This window comes from Centropristis striata, chromosome 14 (assembly GCF_030273125.1).
Source record: "Centropristis striata isolate RG_2023a ecotype Rhode Island chromosome 14, C.striata_1.0, whole genome shotgun sequence".
NCBI classification, from domain to species: Eukaryota; Metazoa; Chordata; class Actinopteri; order Perciformes; family Serranidae; genus Centropristis; species Centropristis striata.
The window spans coordinates 18,450,189-18,467,437 of record NC_081530.1 but is presented as its reverse complement, the minus strand read 5'-3'; the positions used below and the strand labels follow the sequence as shown (position 1 = coordinate 18,467,437).

The 17,249-nt window shown below is 37.3% G+C and overlaps 1 protein-coding gene across 3 annotated transcripts in view; it reads left to right on the top strand.

The window, feature by feature from the left end:
* The first annotated feature begins 205 nt into the window (after positions 1-205).
* Positions 206-17,249, top strand: part of atp9b (ATPase phospholipid transporting 9B) — a 57,644-nt gene continuing 40,600 nt past the window's right edge. For 2 of the 3 annotated variants that reach the window (XM_059349526.1, XM_059349525.1), the window contains exons 1-8: positions 206-296; positions 5,796-5,969; positions 8,556-8,706; positions 9,718-9,831; positions 11,072-11,180; positions 11,885-11,943; positions 13,149-13,200; positions 15,388-15,482. In XM_059349526.1, coding sequence (XP_059205509.1) covers positions 217-296; positions 5,796-5,969; positions 8,556-8,706; positions 9,718-9,831; positions 11,072-11,180; positions 11,885-11,943; positions 13,149-13,200; positions 15,388-15,482 — 834 coding nt within the window. In that variant the 5' untranslated portion in view covers positions 206-216. Of the gene's footprint in view, positions 297-721; positions 794-5,795; positions 5,970-8,555; positions 8,707-9,717; positions 9,832-11,071; positions 11,181-11,884; positions 11,944-13,148; positions 13,201-15,387; positions 15,483-17,249 lie in introns of all 3 variants that reach the window. The other variant, XM_059349527.1, reaches the window with a different exon arrangement.

The following is a 17,249-nucleotide window of genomic DNA, read 5'->3' as shown; positions in this document are numbered from 1 at the left end:
TTGGAAATCCGTTGCTCAGGCGCTACATTGTGCTACTGCAACATAATAACGAAAAATACGCCGAGTATGCTATTATCTAATCCTTAACATCGCATTATAGTACTTCTTCTTTGGTCGTGAGTGTGATAGTTACGATATTTTTGCACAGTTCGCGAACGCAGCATAAGCCCTAAACGTTTTTTTTTAGGTGACGTCAGGATGTACTGCCCAGCCAAGATGGCTGACAGCATCCCGTTAAATCCGGTACGGAAGAACTCGAAGAGAATCCCGTATTACAACTCAGCCAGACTTTCAAGGTATGGGGGCGCTAGCTGGGCTTTTTCTCCGGTCGCAGACCAAAGAAACGGCCGTTTGTCTTGAATGTTGACATGTCGCTGCCCCGCTTGTTCCCGGGCTGCGTGTTTGTGTCCGAGTCGTGGCTGTTAGCTTGTTTTGCTAGCACCGCTGCTGCTTCGCATTTTATTTTTATTTGACAGCTGTTTGATTTGTTCACAACATCATCCATCAAGCTAAAACCCCTCTGATGTTTAATCTCCCTTTACTTGTCCAACACAAACCTCCCATAACCTCTTAGTAAGTACGTGACGGATATATGTTGACCGCTCCTGACGTTTAATTTAAAGTCACATGACGGCTTCTCTCTGCTAACCAAGTTAGTCACATGTTGTAAAAGTCTTGCTGCAAACTGTAGTCCTCATTCACCAGCTTGTTCATTTTTCAGACTGGACGAGGATGAGCTAATAAAGCCCTCAGGGTCAGGAATGGACAGGAAGTGAACTAGTCGCATGAACAGGTACTTTTAGACCAAGTAGTAGATTGTTTACAAGTGAATATGTTTACTTTATAGCCCCAGAATGTGTCCAACACCACTGACTTTGCGTAAAAGCAGCTCTGTTTTGAATTGTGATTTATCTCACATTTAAATTTAGATTATAAGATACACATAACACCTCTCTCTCTTCCCTACTGTTGCTTTCAGTCGTAAGATTCATGTGACAGTTAATTGGGCCTGTAGGGAATAAGTCTGACCTCCCCAGTGCTGGGTCAGCTACAGAACAGTGGTCCTGAAGCTGGTAAAGCCACACTAATAAAGCTTTTTACACCAACACAGGAGGCAATTGTTGGCAACAATGCCTGTGCTGCACGATGAGCCAGCAAACGATTTTACAAACCAGCCCACGTTTCCACTGGATTTAGAGTTGAATTATTATGTAATCAGATGTGGGTGTTCAATGGCAAGAAACACCATTGTTATTTATAAATGCGCGCTGTTGGCAACTCCCAACAGTGTGTAAACAAAACACACAACAGGGATGAAAAGTTGCTGGTTGCCTCAGGCAGAATAGTAGCTGAGGTTGAACACTTAAGAGTTGATTTGCAGGTTTTGAATCGAATCCAACAAGTTTTTTTGCATTTGCTAAAGTTGTTTATTCAACTGGTAAAATCTCATTAGTCCAAGTTGCTGTTGTTTTAAAATATAAGCAAAATGCCTGTATTGACATCAGGAGGAAATTGTAGGATTGACTGAAGGTCTTTTACAAAATATTTATAAATATCCTAAATCTGACATGATATCCACTCTCATTTCACAATATTGATATAATATTGATATTTTGCGTAGTCTAATGTCAGATGTGAAAAAGTTCCCTGCACATGTTTGCTACACAAAATAAAGTGTATAAATATTATAGTTGTACATGAATCTGTGATGTATGTTGCACTACAGATTATTCATGCTTTCTAAGATTATTATAAACATCATTAGGGTTTGGTTTAACTGGTTTAACATATTTCAGGTGTTATCATATGATGTAGTGATATACTGAATGTATGTAAGAACTTAGAAACCACAAAGCATCCGCTTGTCTGAGTAATCGCTGTACAGAGTCTTACTTTGGGTGTTTTTCACAGTCCATACTGGCTAACATGGTGCAAGGATAGATAAGCTGTTTTAGGAGTGAAAGTCCTCTTAATTACTAGGGCATCATTATCTCTCTGGTTCTTAACCTAAAGTTGCAGGAGCTCTGAGCTGAAACAAAAAGTCAGGCAGCAGCAGCTTCTGCATGATGAGCAGCTCCGGAGGGCCGTATCAGTGAGAACTAGTGTGGATGGTTGATCTTAAGCTCATAATCCCGCTGCTAGTTTCATGCTTGTTCACGTGTCCATGGTTTTTGTACATACAAGACACTCTTACACACTTTACATCAGAGTGACCTTCCAGCCTGCTTACATACAAGAGTTTTTCAAATTTGTGATGTACTTTTTTAGGGCAGTCTTCCCAAAGAGATTCGCTACGCGAATACCAGATACATTTTCTGTATGTATCATATTTTCTTTTTGGAAACCTGGAAAGGGTGGAAACCTTTAAAGAGTTGTGCATTTGCAAGCAGCTGAATTAAATGTCAGCTTTTAAGTGTTATCTGTTTAAGCTCCTTGCCACAATAACAAACCTGTGAGAAGCAGTTTGTTTACAGTTTATCCTCCATCTACAAATTATGTACTCTGGTTCATTTGTTGTGTTGTGAATCAGCTCACACTGAGGTCTTTGTATATTTAAAACCACAGTGTTATTTTTATCATCAGTCCTCAGCTTTTTTTCAAATTCACACCTTGTTTGCAGAAAACATGAAAACACTCATAAGCAAATATTCAGCAAGTCTCAACACCTGCAGTTATCACCTTCTCAGACTCTCACACCAGGCTTTAATAATAGCAACAGAACTGATATGATGAGGGAGAATCAGCCTCTGATTTTATTTCTGTATGCTCGTATAGGTTTTTAAAAAAAAAAAAAATTCAACAAGTGGCTGTTGCTAATGTAAGCTGTCAGGCATTTTAAAAACATGCTGGACCTAATGCACTTGGTATAATATTCCATAAATGTGGCAAGCATTTGGGTTTTTATTATTTTTATTATAATTATTTGGGTATTAAGATCCTCCATTGTCTATTGTGTCAGATGTAAATATTGATGTCTTGGTGTTGATTGTGCTAAATCAGTGTGATCAACTATGACAGTAGAGAAGTAGGCAGCTTCCTTTATATCCTATTAAATTTAGGTTTTCATCAGGATTTATTGTAATAAACCAAAAGGTCTGCCCCACAAACCACAGTAAAACTGATCTGCATTAGGGATGGGAATAAATTAATCGATGATCGATTAATGGTCGTTAAGAATTTGGACGAACACGTGGAATTTTTAATCAATCTGTTTATTTTTTAATTTTATCTCTGACTGTGTGTCAGTATCACTGAACTGAAACACAGCCAAGTGTTCAGTTCTGCGGCCGTACGTCAATAAGCCAATGTGCTGAAAATTAAGTTGGATAAAGCTACAGTGTGCAAACTGAAAGTTGCAATAACTATTATAAAACACACAGAAATACAAGAGTATTACTTTAAGCAAAAATAGCTTACTGTATCAAACCTTGCTAGCATGAATTACTAGGTTTAATTTTATCCAAAACTTATTTAAACAGAAAACACACTTGAATATCCAAGATTACAGTAAAAACTAACCTCATGCCTCTTTGGGGTCTAAAACATGAAACATTGAACTCCTTGACGTTATCTTTACAGTGTAATCTCACGTGAGTTAGTTTTACAATCGACAGGAAGTCTCTTTTCTTCCTTTCAAAATAAAAGCGTCCGTTTAATTGATCCTTAACGTTATAGATAATTGAGTTGGCAGGTTCCTTCCAAACGCTCATCCCTAATCTGCATCATTACATTCATCAGATAGCTCATTATGGTGCCTTGAGTGGGAATGTGGTTGTGCATGCAGAAATATTGCAGGTGTGAAGATGGTTGTTTGTGTGTTTTTAGATGGTAAATACTAGTATATGCTCAGCTACCTGCCAGCACAATGGCAAATGGCCTCGACTTCACAGTAACCAAGAGAGCAGCTTCTCTCATATTAAACCTGATATCCCCTTTGGCATCCAGCACTCATTGTGTTTCACAGCAGGTTATCTATCACAACTCTGTTGTAATAGATAGACTTTTACTTACAGATATAATTAAATATCAATGTAATTAAAAAAAGCTTTTCATTCAAGATTCTGTCTTCAGTTTTAGCTGCATATTTCCTTTTCATTCCAAGTTTGTTGTGGTTTGATGACTGGGATTAGTTTGTTAATTGCATCTTCACTTTAAGTGCTTCTCTAGTTTTGCAGTGTAATGTATGGATGTTTCCTGTGTGTTTGTCAGTGAACAGCCAGCTTTGGTTTATGGTGACTTAGCCAGCATTGTGAGCCCATGTTTTTTCTTGTGAGGCTCCAGACTGCCTTGATTCTTTAGAGGAGCCTCATGAATAAGACATTACGTGCTTCTCCAGAGTGTTTCCAGTGTGTCTTTATAATGTGAATGGGAGACGTACTCTCCAGTACTTAGTGATGGAGGAGCTGAGCCAACTGCGCTAACTAGCTTTAATCTTTGCTTTTGCTAGATTTTGCACATCTGGTGCCATATGGAGCATTCTGTCATACTTAAATCTTGAAACTCAACCAACTACAACATGTCCACAGTTTGGCCACAGCCTGTCTGTTGAATATTACATTAATATTCCTGTTTATGTGCCTTAGTGTATAATCTGATTAAAATGCTGCAACTGATAAGATAAAATAAGATAAGATATGACTGAATTTATCCCGCAGTGTGAAAATTTAGTTGTCACAGCAGCTCAAGATACAGACATAGATATAGAAGACAGAATAAAAATATAAGAAATAAGACAAATACATACATTCTATACACATTGTATACATACATTTCTGCTATTTGTCATTTGTTAATAATATATATTTTTGTGTTTGTTTTCCTGAGAGTACTTTGCATTTTACAGATATTGCACATTGGAGAAAAAAAATACTTGTGCATTTTTCCTTCTTCGCGTTTTCCACAAGTTTTCTACTGATGGCAAATTTGTTCAACCATGTGAACACAGCCTCCCTCTTTAATTTCTTTAACCACCTTTTTTTGAAAAGGTCGGCATTGGCTCAGATGGTAGATCGGAAGGTCGGTGGTTAAATCCCTGAACATGGCAGTCTACATGCTGGGCAAGATACTGAACTGATGCTGTGCCATCAGAGAATGAAGGTTTACTGATGGTGACAGGTGACACTGTGTAGGGTAGCCTAGGCCATCAGTGTATGAATGTGTGTGAAGTGTTAAAGTGCTTTGAGTAGTCACTATGACTAGAAAAACGCAGTGCAGCCCTTTTAACATTTACCATTGCAATATTTGTGCATACTCAAAAACCTGTCGATATCCAAGCCCTTCATGTTTAAAAGTAGCATAACAGAAGTGTGGCATTTTCTTTTGGGCATACATCTCTACCACAGTCTTGCAAACCTTCGGCTAGTTGGTTTGTGCACAACAACCATAGAAATGCACAGAGCTAATAACAAACAGACAAGAAGCTGTGTGTCGCAAACTCGAAAAACTTCTAAAACCCGAATAATTCAGCATATCCCTTATGTCTTGATCAGTGCACAATCTTAAAAGGACCTAATTCATTATATTCAAACTTATTATACTGTTTCTATGTCCTGTATAAAATAAAAAAAATATTGCCATATTATCAATAACAATTGAATATTAGTGTGGAGTCAGCTTAGGAGTTTTTTTACACCATAAAAATCATCATGATTTGATTAATATCTTTTGTATGTTTTGTTGTCTTCATTCACTTCATGTTATCATTCCTCATTCAAAAGACTGGGTCCTTCTAAACACAATTTTATCACGAGTCCATGTTCATTTTCTTTATTTCTGACTGTACTCTGTCCTCACAGATACTCTATAGAAGATGAGTCCTCTAACTTGGACGAGATGCCTCTGATGATGTCGGAAGAGGGCTTTGAGAATGATGAGAGCGATTACCAGACGCTGCCCCGGGCCAGAGTCAATCAGAGACAGAGAGGCCTCGGCTGGTTCCTCTTCGGAGGGTGGAAAGTCCTCTGTGGAAGGTACTTCTACACTATTGTCGTTTTATAGGTTTTCTTATGACTTAATGACTTGTGTTGGTCACCTGTGTGTGACGACTCCAAGAAATTATGCTTGAATCACAGTCTGGTCTCATGTAGCTGCACCTCTTTTCTTGCTTCAGTTCAGAAATACTTCTGCTTGGGAGAAAAGTTGGAACAATTTCTCAACAAACATATGGAAAATATGGCTATTTCTACCAGTAAAAGAAAGAAATAAGACTTAAAAACTTAGCCATCATGTCATTATAATGAGATACTTTCTCAAATAAATGGCATAGTTTCTCAAAATAATACATAACCTTCTCAAACGATACAAACTTATTTTTAGATTCTGACTTATCTTGAAATAATGACTTAGTGTCTTTATATGATGAAAAGCTTTCTCAAAATAATGACCTTTTAACTCATAATCAGAAACTTTAATAATTGCTTATCTCAAAATATTTCTTTAGTATCTCAAAATAATGAGAAACTTTCCCCAAATAATTATATAATAGTCTCAAGAAGGTTTCTATTTCTGCTTTTTGTCTCTGCTGCATACTTTCTGGCTTTGAGTATAAGTATTAACATATTATTATTTTTACACTACTTTGCGGCTTATCTATAACATATCTCTAAATATAAAGGCGGTATATACAAGTGTAATTGTAAAAGGTATGTAAATTATTGTCCAACAATAGTTGCAAGGTCATTTAGCTTTCAAGGAAAGCCACAGATATAAATACTTTAATTTCACTCACTGCCTGGTGAGAGTTATTGTACTTTCATTTGGACCTTTAACTGCTCTGAAAGTTGTCCGTGTTTTGTCATTCTGTAAATGTATGTGTAGTGTATAATGTCAGTAAGTATGCCCGTGATGATCAGTTTGGATTTCCAACGCACCGGTAGTTGTGCATGAAGTGCAAAGAGAGGATAAGGGCATGTTTTTGGTCGAGTTCCTCGATGCGCACCATCAGTCCAAAAAGATTTTCAGGTCAAACAGAACGGTGCGGTTTATCCAGCTAATGATTAATTTGACAGGTTTTGCCCTCTAAAGATGCTCCTTTTAGAGAGGAGTGTTTGTTTATGCCAGAAAAATAAAGTGTAATATTTATAAACAAATGTTTGTGCAGCACTTCAGTGCCCAAAAAGTAACATTTACCGATGTAGGAATTTCATATGTGTTGGGTTTTCTGTGCCGTTTTGTTGTTAGTGGTGCATCTCCAGTTGAAGCTGCATATTGATCCCCCCTCCCCATCCCCCCACTAATGAACAAATCGGATTTTTCACAGCTGACCAGTTTGATGCTTTCCAGTAATTTTATGTGTGCTTAGTGTGGGATTATAAAACACAAATAATTCACACTGAATAAGCCCTGACTGTTCAAATGGCATATTATTTGAATAGCATTCATTTGCTCAAATAATCGCTCTTATGAAACTGGACTCAGAGTGCACAGAGACAGAGAACATCGAGGCCAATGCAAACAAGACTTTTTACCAAAGTTGATTTATTTAGTTTCATGTTTTGCCAACTTGCTTAAAAAGTGGAAAAGCCAAGTCGATCAGCATGACGGTATACACTGACACTCTCCCCTCTTTCCCCCCCAGGTGCCAGTTTAGGTCACATCTAGCTGCTCTCATTGTAATTTACCCCCACACTACACCTCTGTTTGCATTTGATGTCAGATATGCTAGATAAGCCCCAATGTAGTCATTAGCAGGTTAATAGAAAGTCAAATACTTTTTAAAAAGTAAATTTTAATCTACAATCCATCTCACTAATAAATCTGATGATATCAAAATAATAACATGGGTACATAGGAAAGGGCTTGTCTTTGCATGTTAGATAGGGTCATCTTGAGTTAAACTAACAAGGACAAATACAGTCATGGAAAAAATGATTAGACCACACTTGTTTTCTTCTAAGTATTGTTCATTTAATGCCTGGTACAACTACAGTTACATTTGTTTGGACAAATATAATGATAACAACAAAAATAGCTCATACGAGTTTAATTTAAGAGCTGATATCTAGCCATTTTCCATGGTTTTCTTGATAATAACCAATCCATGACTGTATGTATTATATTCTGTTATATAGTGTGTTTGTCTGCACACAAGCAACATCTGTGGTACTGAAGGTTTACCAGATATTCAGCTTTAAAAGTGCCTGATGCCCACGGCTTTAAGAAGGGATTTCCCTCCTCAGGAGATACTGGAGAGACTAACCTTTTTATAGATCATTTAAAGTGCTGCAAGCAAGGGACTTCTTTGTAAAGTGGTGTCAAAAGAAGCCTTAAATATCTCATTAACACAGGTACATGGTTTTCTTGATAATGAGTTTGGTTATTATCAAGAAAACCATGGAAAATGGCCACCAGCTCTTAAATTAAACTCTTGTGAGCTATTTTTGTTGTTATCATTATATTTGTCCAAACAAATGTAATGTTAGTTGTCCCATGCATTAAAATGAACAAGAAATTGAAGAAAACAAGGGTGGTCTAATTATTTTTGACTGTACATTTAGTGGTTGGTGTATTGGTGTAATGTGTTAAAACTGGGTCATACTGACGTGTTTCTTTGTCAGCTGCTGTGACTGCCTGGCTCATATATGTCGGAGGAAGAAGGAGCTGAAGGCCAGGACGGTTTGGCTCGGCTGCCCAGAGAAATGTGAAGAGAAGTACCCAAAAAACGCCATCAAAAACCAGAAGTACAACGTCTTCACCTTTGTGCCTGGGGTGAGTTGGATTCAGTCTTTCGTTATGTAACAGAAGCCACATTTCATGCTCTGATCTTAGCTCCAAACACAGAAGTTATGAGAAGAAATGAGTCAATGTTCTCACTGTTATTAACTTTTACAGTCCCCACAGTGGCAATCCGTCCTGTGTCGATCTGTTTAACAGTATGTAAAGCACAGTAGCATGCACTGGGTCTAATTGTTAACCGTCCTGTCATTAAGTTAAGGGTTTACACTGTAGGGGACATTAGAGATCCATCAGACTTACTTATTAAAAACCAAATGGTTCCATGATTAAGAGGACCGCCTTTGGCCCCGGCCATAAAATGTCAACTGTCTGTTAGAGACGCAGATATTCTCGTCGATGGGGAACAAAACGGCTCTGTTTTTCTCCCTCCACGTTGAATTATTAAATACACACAAATTGAGTTTAGCAGTGTGCATTTTTCCCTAAAGGTCAGGGGGTTCATTAACTGTCGAGCACCGTCCATTGATCGCATTGTCTCTAATAATCTGTGACGAGACGTAAGACTCTCATTATTGCAAACATTATCCAAAATTTGACCTTAGATGAAGAGAATACTAAGGGGTCCCCGTTGATGGATAGCCCATTAGTAAAAGAGCCCTCGGTAAGTCACAGGTGGCGTTCTGGTATGTGCGGTTTAAGAAAGTTGTCCTGTTTTCCTGCTTCATTCATTATTGCGGTTATCAGTCCCGTTTGTCTTGTGTTTGTTCTAGGCACCAAGTTACCATGTGAAATCTGTCCCCTGAATGCCATTAGAAACAGAAGTTCTCAAAGTATCAGAGTTTCCATTAGGTTAATGTAAAGTTAACAGCATTAACATGTATCTCGTTCCACCTTGGAACGCGTACAGTAACCCATCCGTGCTGCTTTGTTGTTGCTGCTGCATCCTCTTTGTCTTCCTTGGCAGCTGTCGTCGTCTTTGACTCACCTCGCTGACATGTTCGCTCACCTCGCTGAATCCTCCTCTTCTCTCTGCTCCCCTCTCAGGTTCTCTACCAGCAGTTCAAGTTCTTCCTCAATCTCTACTTTCTGGTGGTGGCCTGTTCCCAGTTTGTGCCATCACTGAAAATCGGATATTTGTACACGTACTGGGCCCCTCTGGTAAATGCACTTCAGTTTTTAAACTCTTACTGATTTGTACGTAGAATATTTTGTTCTCTGAGTTTGTCTGCCTTAGTTTATGTCAAAAATGTTTTTTGTATGTAACTGTAGCCAATTCTGTTTATTTAAAACTGAATTTATCGTGATGAATTAATGTCAACATGCAATAAAAGTCAGTTAGAGCTCCAGTGATTAGTCAGGGTCCAAAATTAACTTTGTGATCAATTTGCAAAGGGCTGGTAAACTGAAAAAACTCACCTGCCAAAATATTTTTCATACAACTGCACATGATAAAAAAGACCATAAACAAGCGAGCAGGTCCTATTTGTCACCTGCAGCTCATTGTATTGGTGCTGATAAGTGCCTGGTGCTAGTTTGGATCGCTGGATTAGATTACTTATTACAGTATTTTTAATCCAAAATGTACTGGTTGCAGTATTTGCTGTTTGTCAGGCAAAAAAAAGTGATTTGAAGACATCACATTTGGCTCAGAGAAATGGTGGCATGCTCTTTTCCTACTGTTTTTGACATTTTTAAGACTAAAGAATGAATAGATTAATCAAGAAAATTATTTTCAGATTAAATGTTACATTCTCTAGTTGCAGACCTAAAGCCAAATGGATCACATGCATATTTACACACACAACTTTATAGTTGTTTTTTATCCCATAGAAATAGTTTAGAATAATACAATTACAGTTTCCAGGTTTGTGTTGTTGTGATGATCCAGCTGTTTAAAATTGCTAGAGAAAGAGGTAAAGCGCTTTAAACAGTTTGTTTGACCTGATTTGAGAATTTACTTAATATATTTAATATAACAACTGACAGTTTCCAAAGTTAACTAAGTGACTTTAATTTTGTATTAAAGGTGGAGTCACCGATTCTAATCCGATACAATGTTTAGTTAAATTCAGCAAATATCTCCTTATAGTGTGCTAGCTGTCTGTTCTGTGTCTGAAAACAAATCTGGGGTTCATACACAGCCCTGGATCTGTAAATAGGAGCTAGCTGTCTGTTCTGTTCCTGCTCCTGTACAGGACAGGTCAGGGGAAAGGCCACGGATGGATATAATGTATGATAAAGGGAGGGGTTAATAGAGTTAATAAAGTTAGACTTGAACTTTTCCTATGTTTAGTAAGCTTTAGATATTTCCTTTTTGGTTGAAGCTTTATAAAAATATATAGAGATAAATGATCAAGGTGTGATTGATCTGTTTTGCCGTACTCCTTGTGTCTCTCAGGGTTTTGTGTTAGCCGTTACGATGGTGCGAGAAGCTGTGGATGAAGTGCGGCGCTACCAGCGGGACAAAGAGATGAACTCTCAACTCTACAGCAAGCTCACAGTGCGAGGTGAGAAAGAGCACTGACAGAAATCCATCCTCATGCCTGTTACTGTTTGCTGACATTATGATAACGGATATTCCGGTTTATCGCCAAGCTCTCCCCGTGCAATTAAGAGACGGCCACTCCACTGGATCTACACTTGTAACAGAAGTCATTCTTTTCGCTGTAATTGCATTGATTTTTCTCTCTCAGTTTCTGAGGACCGTATGATCTAAGATCTGTCCCTTTGTTGAATGTGTGGTGAAATCCCCCTGTGTGGTATCTGTGACCGTGGCTGAGGATGTAGCTCTCACTCTGTGTGCTCATGTGCATGTATACAGTCATGTGTGCTTGTGAGCACAGAAGAAGAAGAAGAAGGGGTCGTGGCGCATATTGAGGGGATATAATTGAGAGTGACCCTCTGTGCCACTGTTTTTGTCTCTGCCTCTGACCAGAGATGAAAACAGAGGGGTATTACATTATCATGCTGGAGGTAATCAATCTGTTAGAAGGTGAGGGAGAAAGAGAAGAGCAATAGCAGAAAGTGGGTTGTGGTTTTAAGAGTCAGCGTCATTTTCAAGCACCAGAAAATCAATATCTGCATTTTATTTCATAGCTTTTTAAAAATTCACAGTATATCTTAAAAATGAAGAGGCTAATTATAGAATGAAGTTACTTTACTATCTGCTGTCTTTCACATTTATCTTCCTTGAATCTGTCCTTTTCTTCAGGTAAAATTCAAGTAAAGAGTTCAGACATACAAGTTGGGGACATGATCATCGTTGAAAAGGTAATTTTTAGTGTTTAATGTAGAAATCTTTGCATGCACTGACTTTAAGAGGATCAGTTTTGTGGGTTATTATTTTCCAGAATACTTATTTATGTGTGAATAGCTATTCATTTGCCTACACGTTATGATGCCAACAGAGACTGCATCAATTTATTTATTAATAATTTGAACACATTACCTACATTTTGCTGTAGCCTGATTATAATCCAGTTCCACTAAAAAATAATGTTGGAGTGGTGCAGTTCTGCTACGTAAGAATTACTGCTGCTTTTATCTTTAACACCTGTCTGCAATAGCTGTTAAAAGTATGATGTGGTTACACTACTCAATTCTGACAGCATTTAGATGCTTTCCTTGTGATTTAATCACACGTTACTACATTTTTTTCTGATTTGGTTTTGAGTACTTTCACACAGATTATAAATATTATGCAGCAATTAGCAACTTTTTCAAAAATGTTTAAAGTGCTCAACTTTTTCTGCGATCCACTTCTTCCATTCTCACTCCTCACAATAAAAGCCCTAGACATGTACACAGTGTAACAAATGCATCATTTTTTTCTGAAGAATATTTTTCCAAAGTGTGTTGCAATTTTTCTCGTTTATATGTCCAACCCCTGTTGTGTAAAGGCCTTAACTTGAGTTACTCATTACTAGAAAGTTAATTGGTGTAATACAGAATCTAGTCACTGAAGAATTACTGATGCATGACTTCACTAGCTTCTCAGCTTTTTGTTAATTTAGGGAGTATTTTTTCATATTTTTTCAAATTTTGCTGATGTTTCAGTATAATTTTACTCAAGTCTTGGTTGAAATCTGTATGTATTGGTACACATTTTCCCCTTCTCCAAATAATGAAAAAGAGGATTTTGAATAGTAACACTTGACCGTGTTTATCTGTTTTTCTATACTCTGACTGTGAAACCAAGAAAAGCACTTTTGATGCTATAAAACTCCCTCTCACCTGTTAAGCGTGTGATCTTGAGTTTCAGCTCAACCAACATGAAATGTAGCTGCAGCCAGAACGTTTAATTTCCATTACTGTGTGTTAGACAGACTTTTAAAAAACGCTTTCTCCTTCGCCCTCCGGTCAAGGTATTGACCTTGTTTAATTATTCAGGGAGATTCAAAGGGCTTCTGCCACAGTGCTCAGTAACACGTCGCCATTTACACTCTTGTTGTTGCTTTTTTCTTTTCTTTTTGTAGAACCAAAGGATTCCTGCAGACATGATATTCCTGAGAACGTCTGAGAAAACTGGTGAGCAGGCGAAGTGTTCGTGTAACTTTATTAATGTGAAGCAGGACAGTGCTGAAAATATGGAATAGTTATGCAAAAATACTAAAACAGACAGAATGCCTTACAGTTGAACTTTGTCTGCCCCGTGGCACTTCAAAGAACTGTGTCAAGATCATTTGGGTGAGAATTGTGATTTTTTTTCCCTCACACTTCCAGTCCTTTGACATCATCTCGAAGGTAGCCTGTGATTCATATGATTTATGTCACATTCTTCTAGTGACTGATGATGCAAATTCCAATTAATCAATGAGCTGCGTCAGATCCCAGCTCTTTTCTAAGGGGCATTGGGAGGAAATGTTCTGAGGACATCATTTCCATCAATCTTTGATGTGCCAATATGCTTGGCAGGGAGTTGTTGATGTCTTTATGCCTCTAACACACACACACACACACACACACACACACACACACACACACACAAACACATCTTTATCTTTCACACACACATCCCAGTGATGCTATGCAAGGAGCTGAAGTGCCATTGCAGCGGAAGCAAAGCATGAATCATCCTCCTTGTGTTAATGTTTTCCATCATAGTTAACCCTCCAGGGATGGTTTATAGCTGCCCTTTACCCTCTCTGTCAAATAGTTGCTCTCATCCATCAGTTTCATATGTAATATTACCTCAGATCAATACAGGTCACGACTGCTCAACGTTTATCGGACCCTGCGGTGTCCACAGCAGACACAGATGCTCCGGGTTGTGCTACAGGCTATATAACCTTCTGTCACATGTGCTAGTTTATTGTAGTAACATTTTTTTATCTGTGATGTTAAAGCTGAATATGTTTTAATGTTTTTAATTCTCACAAAGATGTGGCACATTTGCATTTTACCTGAATATTTTCCAAAATCTTGCATCATAAGACGTACACAGTTTCATATGAATACAAAAGTACAAAACACAACATTTAAATAAACAACAAAACCATGGTACAAGCATATAAGTGCATGCGGCGCAAACAATTGAATTGCTCTGTTTTGCATTCAGTGCTGCTTAGAACCCAACTAAATATAATAATAATAATGATAATAATAACTTTATTTATATAGCACCTTTCAAAAATGAGTTACAAGGTGCTGTACAACAGAAATAAATCACATCAAATACAATTTACTGACGACAACAAAGTAAAACCACAAAAAGAAATGACATTGAACGTAAAAAATTTAAAATTTAAAAATCACCATTCTCAACAAGGTAATCATACAACGATAATAAAAGGAAATAATTAAGAGAAGGCCATTAGATAAAAGTGAGCCTTTAGAAGAGATTTAAGAGAAACCACTGAGCTTGCCTGCTAGCTGTGGAGCGCGGAAAATATAAGCCTTGTACAAATGCAACTGCTAAAGGAAGCTGTTGGGGTTTATCTCTGAGCGTAAATCCATAAATTATACTCAAGCATAGCACATTATTAATCATCAAATCAGGAAGTGCTTCAACACTTAAAATGATTGATTTGTACTGTATTTAACAGCTTTAACAACACAAACTTCAAGCAAATTTGACAAACTAATCCTCCCAAAGTCACAAAAAATTCAAATATTTAATGCTGAAATGTATTGTAATATCTAAAATGATACAAAATCATCAATTTTCTGTGTAAATTCGATTATAGTAAAAAATAAAATAACTTTTCTTGATATTTAAGTCAAGTCAAAGTTTATTTATAGAAAAACAACATCAGTTGACCAAAGTGCTGTAGTTATTAAAACACAATAAAAATCATACAAAAATATAGTAATAAATAAAAACAATGAAAACAATAAAATAATACTAAAGCAATAAAACAATAAAACAATAATAAAACTTAATTTAAAAACAGAGTTAGAGTTAAAAAGGAAATAAAAGAATAAAAAGTAAAAAAAAAAAAAAAGCCAAGGAGTCTTTTTGTAGCTGCGACTGTGCGGCAGGGAGAATAAATAGGTTTTTAAAAATGTTTTAAAGTTCTCAACAGACTGTGCAGCTCTGACCTGGAGAGGTAGGCTGCTCCACAGCTTTGGGGCCACCACAGAGAAGGCGAGGTTATGCAACTCAGTGTACCTCCTACAAATAAAGAGTCGAATTCATAAGCTGTAAAATGCACTTTTGTATCAGGTAAAAGACACAGAGCCAGAGTCTTGACAGCATTTCTGCCCTTTTTTCAGGTTCATGTTTCATCAGAACCGATCAGCTGGACGGAGAAACCGACTGGAAACTGAAGGTTGCTGTCGGCTGCACGCAGCGACTACCAGCAGTGGGGGTACGGATACATTACGATGTAGCGACTCTCTGGTAACAGACAAACCGATTGTGAATGAGTGTTGTGTTATCACTAAAAGCATTGCTCATCAAATGAAGCCGTCTGGCTGTGATGGAAACCTAATCACTGATGACAGACAGCGGGAACAGGCCGATCCTGACAGCAGCTTCCTTTAACTGGAGGCGATACTCAACACTTAAGATTTAAGTTGAGTTGATGGGTTTTTTTCTTGCCACTTAATGTGATCAGAGAATTAAAGTTTCAGCAAGTCATTTGATGACTGAGCCGTGGCATCCATATTGGATTTCAAGAGTCCTGAAGATGGCAAGAATAGTCTTCACTTTAGCCTCTGTTCAACTATTCAACCTTCTTACACTGTTACCACTCAATTTGGAGTTATTTAATCGAGAATTTCTCACCTAAACTCACCTTTAATCACGAGTCAAGTCAATTTGATGCTCTTATGTGATTGTTCTGAGGCAGAAAGTGATGCTTAATTTTTCTAACAGTAAACATTTAGCACGCAAACGGTGTAGTGTTACCTCAGATTAATAATATTAATATTACTTTGAAAATTCCCTTAAGCTAGGTGGTCATTCTAAGATCAAACATACTAATACCACACTGTGAAATTACTCCACGACAAGTAAAAGTCCTGAAAAACTTACTGAAGTAAAAGTACAAAAGTATAAGCATTAAAATGTACTTAAAGTATCAAAAGTAAAAGTTTTTGTTATGCAGAATGGAGCAACTCAGATTGTTTTATATATTCTAAATATATTATTGTATTATAATTATTGTTTATGCATTTATGTTACCAGTTTTTACATTTTCATGACATTTTAACTTCATAATATACTGTTATGAGCTTTAATTTAAAAACATGTTTTTCATCTTAAATCTCTGGAAAAGGTTACTGTGCTGCAAAATGGCATACAGCTAATGAAATAAATTATGCTGTGTGTCAGAAAAAAATGCTGTATTACTGTTACTGAGTATAGTTCTGTGACATTGCATGATTTATGATTATTTTCTGACATAATTTGGTGTTTCTGGTGGCTCTCCAGAAGTTAGAGCAAATAGAGGCAGTATAACCTCATGACGGCATTCACAGGGGACCAGATGAAACATACTGTTACTTTAAATATAATAACAGATTTCTGGGTTTGTTGGGATAATTTAAGTCCTGAATCAACAAAATGTATAACATAGCTCTAGTCATTAGGATGAGGAAGACATTTAATGTGGAAATGTTACATATTATACCTTTTTAATAACAGAGAAACCCTGAAAAATAACTAAAACTGCCAGCTAAATGTAGTAAAAAAGTACAATATTTGCCTCAAAATGTAGTGATGTAGAAGTATAAAGTTACATAAAATGGAAATTCTCATATAAAGTATCTCAACATTTTACTTAAATACAGTATTTGAGTAAATGTACTTAGTTACATCCCACTACTGCTACCAACACATTGAGAGAACTGACTTCATTTGGACTGAAGTGTTATTATTCCTCTGTGTCTGCTGTAAATCATTAAATGAGTCCAGTTTGTTCAGCAGCCACATTGATCCCTCTGACTGCACCAAGATGCCACAGAGTCTCAGAGCTTTCTTCTGTGAAATGCTGGAGCAACACTACTCTCCATTGGGGGTTCAGTAAAATAATCTTCCCTGCTCCTCTCTAACCGCTCTGTCCATGTTCTCACCAGGAGAACACTATCTGAGCATGACTGAGGGTTGCCTAGCCGCTGCAGAGGCTGCCGGC